At 47.2% G+C, this 11,014-nt stretch overlaps 1 protein-coding gene across 1 annotated transcript; it reads right to left on the reverse strand.

The window, feature by feature from the left end:
- Positions 1-7,239: 7,239 nt before the first annotated feature.
- mrpl54 (mitochondrial ribosomal protein L54) lies at positions 7,240-11,014 on the reverse strand. The gene is made up of 3 exons (XM_067968681.1): positions 10,863-11,014; positions 9,664-9,820; positions 7,240-7,638 (listed from the first exon to the last, which is right to left on the reverse strand). Exons 1-3 carry the CDS (start codon positions 10,969-10,971, stop codon positions 7,506-7,508), a joined length of 399 nt encoding a protein of 132 aa, XP_067824782.1. The 5' UTR covers positions 10,972-11,014; the 3' UTR covers positions 7,240-7,505.

Here is an 11,014-nt window from a genome sequence, read left to right on the forward strand (position 1 = left end):
TCGCTGCAGTAAACAAGTGATTTAATGCAGGGTCTCTTCAAAAAAAAAAGGAAGTGTACACACACATACAAACCTGAGGATGTGAAACTCAAGACACAGATATAAAAACACTCACTTCTGCTTTTCCGTTTAAAGTTCCCCAACTTCACTAAGTGCACACCAATCTGCTCCCAATAAAGCAGAACAGCAAGATTTTCAGGTTATAACACGGCAGAATCAAATGCTCTTCAACCTTGTTTTATACCACAAACAATTGAACGGCTCCTTTGATGGCTTATTGGGTAAATTCACTGCCTGACGAGATTAATCCAGATGCAGGGCTCGGGTTCAATCGTTGTTCTGTGCTAAATGAGCTGATCTCAGTTAGGGGGGGAGGTATCACGGCCCAGCTGAACATCCCATTGAGATCAGCAGTGGGAATTCTGGTTGAATTTGATCCCTCCTCCCTCGCCCACATCCGTTGATGTCAGTTGGCGCACCTTGATTGCTGCCCTGTCTGAGAGCAGCTAACTCAACACAGATTCAGCCTAGCCTTCTCTGGTCTGTACGGCTCAACATTGAATAGAGCACAGCATTTACCTGCTGACTGATAGCGTGTGTGGGGAAAAGAGGTAGGAATTCAGGAATAGTCAGAGGAAGGAGTTGATTGGCTAGCCAATATCTGAGGAGGGATAACACAGCCAGAACAACAGAGTCAGGAAACCACCTGTTGTCCTGCACAGGTCCTTCACCATCACACAATAGAATGAAGTCAAATGTGATATACCTAAAAACATGAAAGAAAACCTTAACCTGCCCCATCCCACACCTTGACACAACTGGAGGCAGAGGTGCACAAAGATCTTACTAGAAACTTAAATGTTACCTTAAAGAAATCCGGCCTTCAGAAAGAAAGTTCCTACGTTTATTTGAAGATTCATTACACAGTTTGTACCCTCTGGGTTAAAAAGTTACGAGTTCAAACCCTGCTCTGAGACTCGGATGCTTCACTGTCAGGAGCACCAAGAGATTGAAAGACTTGCATTTTAGCAGCACCTTATCGTGTCAAGCACTTCACGTACAATGAGTTGCTTTCAAAATGCAGTCACTGTTGTTATGTAGGTGGATGCAGCAAAAACAGCAAAGTCCTATAGACAGCAAATGAGATAAATGACCAGATAATCTATTTTTTGGTTGTGGTTTAGGGAGGAATGTTGGTCAGGACAGCTGGAAAATTCCCTGCTCCTCTTTGAATAGGAGAGGGGATGGAAAGACTGAGGGGTGTAGGGAGAGATGCCGGAGAGTAGGACCTAGGCAGCTGAAGGCACGGCCGCCAATGGTGGGGCAAAAGAAGGGGGATGCACAAGTACAGGAGTCAGAGGAGCAGAGTGCTTGGGGTGAGGGGTTATAGGAGATAAGAAGGAGCGAGGACATGGATAGATTTAAAGACAAGGCCAAGAATTTTAAATTTGAGGCACTGGGGGACCGAGAGTCAGTGTAGGTCAGTGAGGATGGAGATGATGAGTGAGCAGAACTTAGTGTGGGATAGAATATGAGCAGTATAGTTTCAGGCAAGCTGCAGTTTAAAAAGGGTGATGGAAAGAAGACCAGTCAGGAGAGCATTGGATTAATCAAGTCTTAAAGTGATACAGGCAAGAATGAGAGTTTTAGCGACAGATGGACTGAGCTAGGGGCAGAGATAGGCAGTGTTACAGAGGTGGAAGTAGCCGGTCTTTGTGATGGAGATGATGTGGGATCAGGAGCTCAGCCTGCAGTCAAAGATGACGCCAAGTTTTCAAACAGTTTGGTGCAGCCTGAGGCAGTGGTCAAGGAAAGACATGGAGTTGGTAGTGAGTAACGGACTTTATAGTGATGATGGCTTCAATCTTCCCAATGTTCAATTGGAGGAAGGTAAAACTCTTCCAAGACTGGTTGTCAGGCAAGCAGTCTGACAAAGCAGAGGCAATGGAGGGGGTTGAGAGAGGTGCTGGAGAGGTAGAGCTGGGTGCCAGCAACGTATATGTGAAAGCTGATCCTGTGTCTGCAGATGATGTCACCATGTGGATGAGGAAGAGGAAAGGTCCAAAGATGGATCCCTCAGGGATTCCCGAGGTTACGGTGTGGGGGTGGGAAAAGAAGCCATTGCTGGAGATGTTCTGGCTACAATTGGATAGGTAAGAGTGGATCCAAACAAGGCCAGTGCTGCCGAGCTGGAGAATGGAGGAGTGGTTTGGAGGAGGATGGTGGAGTCGATCATGTTGAAGGCTGCAGAGAGATCATGGAAGGATAGTGCACCAATGTCACAGAGAACGTCGTTCATGACTTTGGTTAGGGCCGTTTCAGTGCTGTGGGAGGGATGGAAGCCGGATTGGAGGGATTCAAACAAAGAGTTGTGGAGAGATGGGTAGGGAGCTGGGAAGTGTCAACATATTCAAGGATCTTGGAGAGGAAAGGGAGGTTGGAGATGGGACAGAAATGAGCAAGGACAAAGGGCACAAGGGAGGGGTTTTGAGGATGATAATAATGATGGCAGTTCTGAAAGCTGAGAGGGACAGTGCCTGAGGAGAGGGAACCATTTACAATATCAGCCGGCATGAGGGCCAGAAAGGGTGGTCAAGAGATTAGTCGGACTGAGGTCAAGGGTAGTTTAGATGGTCTCTACCTTGGTGGCAGAGAAATCAACGCGCTCCTTGCAGCGTTGTTAGAGATGAGGATGGAGGAGATAGAGGAGAGGGGTTTAAGGAGGTCAATGGTGTTATTTTTGCCCTCCAGTATGATCCTAATGGACAGTTTTGGCAGAGCAGAGCAAGGCTTGTGGAGCTTAATATGGTCAAGCGAAAGCTGGCAATAGATGGCAAACCCCTCTCCCCATCTCCTCCATTCTCATCTCTAACAACAATGCAGGGAGCTTATTGATTTCTCCATCACCAAGATAGAGACCATCTAAACTACGCTAGTACCTCCTTCCTCTACCCCTCAACTCCAATTTCTCTTTAGTTTCTCCCCATCTGCCCCTGTCCTTTCCCAGTTTATCTCATCCATGAGATCTTCTTCCTGCTCCGATGACCTCACTCTGACTAATCTCTTGGCCACCCTTACTACTCATTTCTGTGTGCCAGGTACTCTCACGTTGGTGCCCCTTGGACTGGAGGAAAGATGGAGGTCTTACCACTGGGGAGGCATCGAAGGTTTTGCTAGGGACAAGGCTATCAAAATAGAGATGAGGGAATGGTTGAGCAAATTGACAGCTGCAGAAATATCATAGTGAATGGAGGCCAAAGGCTATGCAGTTGGGAGTTTGAAAGTATCGTTATAAGTAACTTGGGGAGAAAGAGTTTTTTCCAGGGACAGATGGATGGACATTGGGCTGAATGAGAGCAGTGGAATGTGGGTATACAAGGAAGTGGTCAGAGAGACCACTGAAGTGGAGACTCCCTCAGTACTGCACTGAAGCGTTAGCCTAGATTAATTGCTCAAATCCTGGAGTTGTATTTTTGAATCCACAGCCTTCTCAGGTGACAGTGCTACCAACTGAGCCACTTAAATATTAAACTCACATCACCAAGAGCACTTACTTCCATCTCCGTAACATTATCCACCTCCACTGCTACTATCAATGCAATGTCAACTCTAGACTTGGTTTCTCCAATGTCCTCTTTGCTGATTTCTCAACCTCTGTCTTCCATGAATTTCCAACTTATTCAAAACTCAGTTGTGTGGATCCTGTCCTGCATTAAATCCTGCTCACCCATCATTCTCACACTCACTGACCAAATTGACTTCCTGTCCCCCAACGCACTGAATTTAAATTCATCATCCTCGCCTTCAAAAACCCTTCATGGCCCATGACCCAAGTGACCCCACCCTATCTTTGCAACCTCCTTCAGCTCAGTTTGGGTTCCGCCAGGACCACTCGGCTCCAGACCTCATTACAGCCTTGGTCCACACATGGACAAAAGAGCTGAATTCCAGAGGTGAGGTGAAAGTGACTGCCCTTGACATCAAGGCAGCATTTGACCGAGTGTGGCACCAAGGAGCCCTAGTAAAATTGAAGTCAATGGGAATCGGGGGAAAACTCTCCAGTGGCTGGAGTCATACCTGGCACAAAGGAAGATGGTAGTGGTTGTTGGAGGCCAATCATCTCAGCCCCAGGACATTGCTGCAGGAGTTCCTCAGGGCAATGTCCTAGGCCCAACCATCTTCAGCTGCTCAGAAATGGGGATGTTCGCTGATGATTGCACAGTGTTCAGTTCCATTCGCAACCCCTCAGATAACGAAGCAGTCCGTGCCCGCATGCAGCAAGACCTGGACAACATCCAGGCTTGGGCCGATAAGTGGCAAGCAATGATCATCTTCAACAAGAGAGTCTAACCACTTCCCCATGACATTCAACGGCATTACCATTGCTGAATCCCCACCATCAACATCCTGGGGGTCACCATTGACCAGAAACTTAACTGGACCAGCCACATAAATACTGTGGTGACAAGAGCAGGTCAGAGGCTGGGTATTCTGCGGCAAGTGACTCAGCTCCTGACTCCCCAAAGCCTTTCCACCATCTACAAGGCACAAGTCAGGAGTGTGATGGAATACTCTCCACTTGCCTGGATGAATGCAGCTCCTACAACACTCAAGAAGTTCGACACCATCCAGGACAAAGCAGCCCGCTTGATTGGCACCCCATCCACCACCCTAAACATTCAGTCCTTCACCACTGGCGCACCGTGGCTGCAGTGTGTACCATCCACAGGATGCACTGCAGCAACTCGCCAAGGCTTCTTCAACAGCACCTCCCAAACCCGCGACCTCTACCACCTAGGACAAGGGTAGCAGGCACATGGGAACACCACCACCTGCACGTTCCCCTCCAAGTCACACACCATCTCAACTTGGAAATATATCGCCGTTCCTTCATCGTCGCTGGGTCAAAATCCTGGAACTCCCTACCTAGCAGCACTGTGGGAGAACCTTCACCACACGGACTGCAGCGGTTCAAGAAGGCAGCTCACCACCACCTTCTCAAGGGCAATTAGGGATGGGCAATAAATGCTGGCCTTGCCAGTGACGCCCACATTCCATGAACGAATAAACAAAAACAGGCCATTCGGCCCAATTGGTCTATGCCGGTGTTTATGCTCCACACGAGCCTCCTCCCTCCCAAGTTCATCTAACCCTATCAGCATACTCTTCTATTTCTTTCTCCCTCGTGTGCTTATCCAGTTTCCCCATAAATACATCTACGCTATTTGCCTCAACTACTCCTTGTTACCACTCTTTGGGTAAAGAAATTTCTCCTGAATTCTCTATTGGATTTATTAGCGACTACTTTATATTGATGACCTCTAGTTTTGGACTCCACCACATGTGGAAACATTTTCTCTACGTCTACCCTATCAAACCCTTTTGTTATCTTAAAGGTCTCTATCGGGTCACCCCTCAGCCTTCTCCTTTCTGGAGAAAAGAGCCTTAGCCAGTTCAGCCTTTCCTGGTAAAGATAACCTCTCAGTTCTTGGATCATCCTTGTGAATCTTTTTTGCACCCTCTCCAATACTTTCTATATTGAGACCACAACTGTGCATATAGGGGAACTCATTTTCTGCCTTCACTCATGCTTCAGTTGAGCTGGTTTACTGATGTCCTTTGATGGTTGTTGTTTCCATATCTTCCTTTGAAGAATAGGGTGAAGTGGAAGGATTCACAGATCTGTTAGGCCTCAACATAGGAACAGGAGTTGGCCATTCAGCCCCTCGAGCCTGTTCCGGCATTCAGTTAGATCATGGCTGATCTGTATCTTAACTCCATCTACCCGCCTTGGTTCCGTAACCTTTAATACTCTTGTCTAACAAAAATCTATGAATCTCAGTTTTGAAATTTTCAATTGACCTAGCCTCAACAGCTTTTTGGGAGAAAGAGTTCCAGATTTCCACTACCCTTTGTGTGAAGAAATGCTTCCTGACATCACCTCTGAACAGCCTAGCTCTAATTTTAAGGTTATGCTCCCTTGTTCTGAACTCCCCCAACAAAAGGAAATAGTTTCTCTTTCGACCCAATCAACTCCTTTAATCACCTTAATTAGATCACCCCTTAATCCTCTATACTCAAGAGAATACAAGCCAAGTCTATGCAACCTGTCCTCATAATTTAACCCTTTTAGCCCTGGTATCATTCTGGTGAATCTGCACTGCACCACCCTCAAAAGGCCAATACATCCTTCCTGGGGTGCGGTGCCCAGAACTGAATGCAGTACTCCAAGGTCTAACCAGAGCTTTGTATAACTAACAATTTCCACCCCTTTGTATTCCAGCCCCTTTGAGATAAAGGCTAACATTCCATTAGCAGTTTTAATTATTTTATATACCTGTCCACTAGCTTTTAGTGATTTCCTTACTTGGGCTTCAATCTCTCAGCTCCTCCACAGTTCCTAGCTTCTCACCATTTAGAAAATACTCTGATCTATCTTTCTTGGGTCCAAAGTAGATTACCTCACACTTCCCCACATTGAATTCCATCTGCCAGTTTTGCCCACCACAATCTATCAAAGTCCCTTTGCAACTTTCTGCTCCCATCTACACTATTTACTGTGCCACCTAACTTGGTGTTGTCAGCAAACTTGGACCTAATGCTCTCTATTCCTTCATCCAAATCATTTATAAATATAGTGAAAAGCTGCTGCCCCAGTACAGATCCCTGGGGGACACCTCAAATCCTGCCAATTTGAGTACATACACATTATCCCTACTCACTGTATCCAACCTCCTAACCAATTCCCTATCCATGTAAATAGATTGCCTCCAATTCCATGCACTCTCATTTTTGTTAACAGCCTCTTATGTGGAACCTTATCAAATGCTTTCTGTACATCCACGTAAATAGCATTGATAGACACCCCCTTATCTACCACGTTAGTTACATCTTCAAAAAATTCAACTAGGTTTGTTACACATGACTTACCCTTTACAAATCCACGCTGGCTCTGTCTGATCAGTTCATATTTGTCCAAGTGCTCAGTCACTCTTCCCTTAATAACAGATTCAAGTAACTTCCCCACAACAGATGTTAGACTAATAGGCCTATAAATTTCCTAGTTTGTCTCTTCTACCCTTCTTAAATGATGGACCGACATTGGCAATTTTCCTAGGGAAAATCCTAGGGAACGATCGTCCCACGGCCATTACCATCTTTATACCAACCCACTGAACTCATACTCCTGCAAGGGTCAGGGCCTTTGGGAAAGATGGGGAGAAAATAAGTGGAAAAATGTTTTAGAAAAAAAAAATGCTACTTTTATTTTGCATCATTCACCGGTAAATGAAAGTGTTAAACACACAGGTACAAACAGTCCCTGCATATCGCTGTCAGAGTCACGTCACATACAGCTGAGGAACTCGGACTCAATCCCTTCACAGCACCGACCTGCCCTGTGCTCTGGCTGTTGATTTGAAGTTTAAGTTTCACAGGACGGCTGCTCTGTTCTCATTCTCTCCTCAGACAGTATTCCTCATTTTGGAGAAGTCCATAAGCTTTTCCTAGAATTTCTTTCCTTTGTGGAGTTTGTTGTGTTGCCACATGTGCTGTTTTCTTATCCGTTTCCAGTATTCCCAAGATTCCGGGTCCAGTTCATCCAGACTCTTTGGGGGTCCAAGATTCAGGGTAAACAACCTATAAGAATTAATTTATTTTAAAAATCCATTTGTTGTCTGCTCAAAGCATCCATTTACACAATAAATTCCAGCTCAGGGGCTCCCCCCGATGGGTCAGCAGGTAACTGCACTGCACAGTGAGTAGCTGAGTCACAGATCAGTGCCAGGTTCAATACCCAATCTGTGCTGAATTAGCTGATCTCAGCCAGGTAGCAATACGGGTACTAAGACTGATCTCGGTGGAAGAGGAATAAAAAAAAATCAGCATGGGTCCATGCTCCTGATCAGTGTCTGGGTTCCAGGGTACCCTGTGCATATGATTTTTTAAAATTGTGTCCTTGGGACATGGGCAATGCTGGCAAACCAACATTTATTGCCCATCCCTTGTCATCCCAAGGTGGTAGTGCAGATCATACTCTGTAGTGAACTGAGCGACTTTACAAGGCCACTTCAGAGGGCATTATGAGTCAACCAAGTAGTGTGGGACTGAAGTCACATGTTGGCCCAATTGGGATCGGGCGGCAGGTTCCGTTCCCTGAAGGACATTAGTGAACCAGTTGGGTTTTTACAGCAGCAATCAGCAGCTTTTATGGTTAACCTGATTTATTGAAATCAATTTCACAACTTGCCCTGGTGAGATGTGAACTCACAATCACTGGGTCGTTAGTCCAATACCATAACCTCTCAAGGAACAGCACCTCATCTTTCGATTAGGCACTTTACAACTTTCTGGACTCGACACTGATTTCAGTAACTTTAGATTATAACCACCGGTCCCCTTTTTTTCAGACGGCAAGTGCTGCTAGTGGTTCTGATGTTGCCATTTAAAGCTCCTCTAGACCCATCTTTGCTTTCTTAACCTGTCCCATTACCACCCTCCTTGCCTTGCACCCTCACCCCTTTTGTCATTTAATCACTTCTGCCCTCCACCCTATCAGAGGCCTTCCCTTTTGTTCTTTCCTCTCCCCCGCCCTGGCTCTGTACTTGCTTAAAAACTGTTTAATCTTCAACTTTTTCCAGTTCTGACGAAGGGTCATCAACCTGAAACGTTAACTCTGTATCTCTCTCCACAGTTGCTGCCTGGCTTGCTGAGTATTTCCAGCATTTTCTGCTTTTCATTTCAGATTTCCAGCATCCGCAGTATTTTGCTTTTGAAAGGGATGACGGTGCAAGGCGAGGAGGGTGGTAATGGGGCAAGAGGCAGGTGGGTCTGGAGGAGCTGTAGTTGGCAGCATCAGAACCATTAGCAGCACTTGCTGTCCAGAAGAAATGGGAGCAGAGGTTATGATCTGAAGTTAATGAAATCGAGTACTTGCTTAAAAACTGTTTAATCTTCAACTTCTTCCAATTCTGATGAAGGGTCATTGACCTAAAATGTTAACTCTGTTTCTTTCTCCACAGACGCTGCCTGTCTTGCTGAGTATTTCCAGCATTTTGTGTTTTTATACCATAACCACTAGGCTACTATATCTGGTGAAACCCTCATATTAAGGATACTGGGTGTAGAAAATATCAGAATCACATTCCCTGCCCCAATATTCTGACACACTATATCTTCACTCACACTACTTAGGCACAGTGGGGGGTGTTTAAAATAATGAAGCGAACTGACACAGTAGGCAGGGACGATTCTTCCTTTTCATAGGGGTATCTACAAGGGGACACAATCTTAGAATTCGAGTTAAGCTGGTTAAAAATCAGGAAAAGCTTCTTCACATAAAAGGGTTGTGAGAATCTAGAGTACACTGCATCAGAAGGGCAAATAAATTGAAGTGTTTAAAAGGAAAGGTACACATACTTGGGAAATAAGGGTGTTTAGGCACATGAAGGACAGGAATTGCATTAAAAGGATAAAGGACAGCCATGGCGAACAATAATGGCAGAGCAGCCTCGATGGACGACACCTATTCCTCTGTACCAGAGGACGGCCACCACCTCACACGGAACTGTTACCCTATCAGGAGCCAGTGCCCATACCCAATCTAGGGGCAGTAAGAGAGAAGAAAATAGGACACAAAAAACACAGGTGAAGGGTAATACTGACCATTCAGGGTATTCGGCGTCTGGCTGTAGCTCTGGGTCTTTGCCTTGCTTGTAGATATTGACTCCCATGGCATGCGTGGTCAGGATGACAGGATCCTTACAAACCTCTGGACCTTGCAACACCTCTTTAACTCCCATCTTACCTTTCCCCTTGACAGCTGAAATCATACAAGAAAAATAACAGGAGTGATGGCAACGAATCAGCTAGGCTCAGTTGGTAGCGCTCTTGCCTCAAGTCAAAAGAACATGTTATCACACCCTCAGAACCTCCTGACGCACTTTACAGCTAATGCAATGAAGTAGGGCCACTGATGTTATGTGGAAGGCTGTGGGTTCAAGCCCCATCGACTGGAGAGCTGTCTACCCCAGTACATTAATGGTCCAGACTGGGGTGTGGGGGCTGTCTACCCCAGTACATTAATGGCCCAGACAATCTGTCTACCCCAGTACATTAATGGCCCAGACTGGGGTGGGGGGTGAGGGAACTGTCTACCCCGGTACACTAATGGCCCAGTCTATCTGTCTACCCGATACACTAATGGCCCAGAATGGGCTTGGGCAGGGTGGGGGGTGGCTGTCTACCCCGGTACACCAATGGCCCAGACCCTCTGTCTACCCCGGTACACCAATGGTCCAGACCCTCTGTCTACCCCGGTACACCAATGGTCCAGACCCTCTGTCTACGCCGGTACACCAATGGTCCAGACCCTCTGTCTACGCCGGTACACCAATGGTCCAGACCCTCTGTCTACCCCGGTACACCAATGGTCCAGACCCTCTGTCTACCCCGGTACACCAATGGTCCAGACCCTCTGTCTACCCGGGTACACCAACGGTCCAGACCCTCTGTCTACCCCGGTACACCAATGGTCCAGACCCTCTGTCTACGCCGGTACACCAATGGTCCAGACCCTCTGTCTACCCCGGTACACCAACGGTCCAGACCCTCTGTCTACCCCGGTACACCAACGGCCCAGACCCTCTGTCTACCCCGGTACACCAACGGTCCAGACCCTCTGTCTACCCCGGTACACCAACGGCCCAGACCCTCTGTCTACCCCGGTACACCAACGGCCCAGACTGGGGGTGGGGGGGCTCCCTGCCCAGAGTGGATGGTAATCTGCAGTCCCGCAGAGAGCAGGCCTTCCCTGGGAGGTCAGAGCCGGGCCCCCTACCAGCCTGTGCGGGATTTCTGCTCACCTGCTTTCTTGGCGTAGCCATTTGCGGCCACTCTGCGGAGTTGGCCACACTGCAGCAACGCTCCGCGCACCGTGCCGCGGCCCACCAACAAGACGGTGTGTGCGGCCATGACTCTCCCACCGCCCGTCAATCACAGGCTCCGGGTCATCAGA

This window comes from Heptranchias perlo, chromosome 29 (assembly GCF_035084215.1).
Source record: "Heptranchias perlo isolate sHepPer1 chromosome 29, sHepPer1.hap1, whole genome shotgun sequence".
In the NCBI taxonomy this organism is placed as follows: Eukaryota; Metazoa; Chordata; class Chondrichthyes; order Hexanchiformes; family Hexanchidae; genus Heptranchias; species Heptranchias perlo.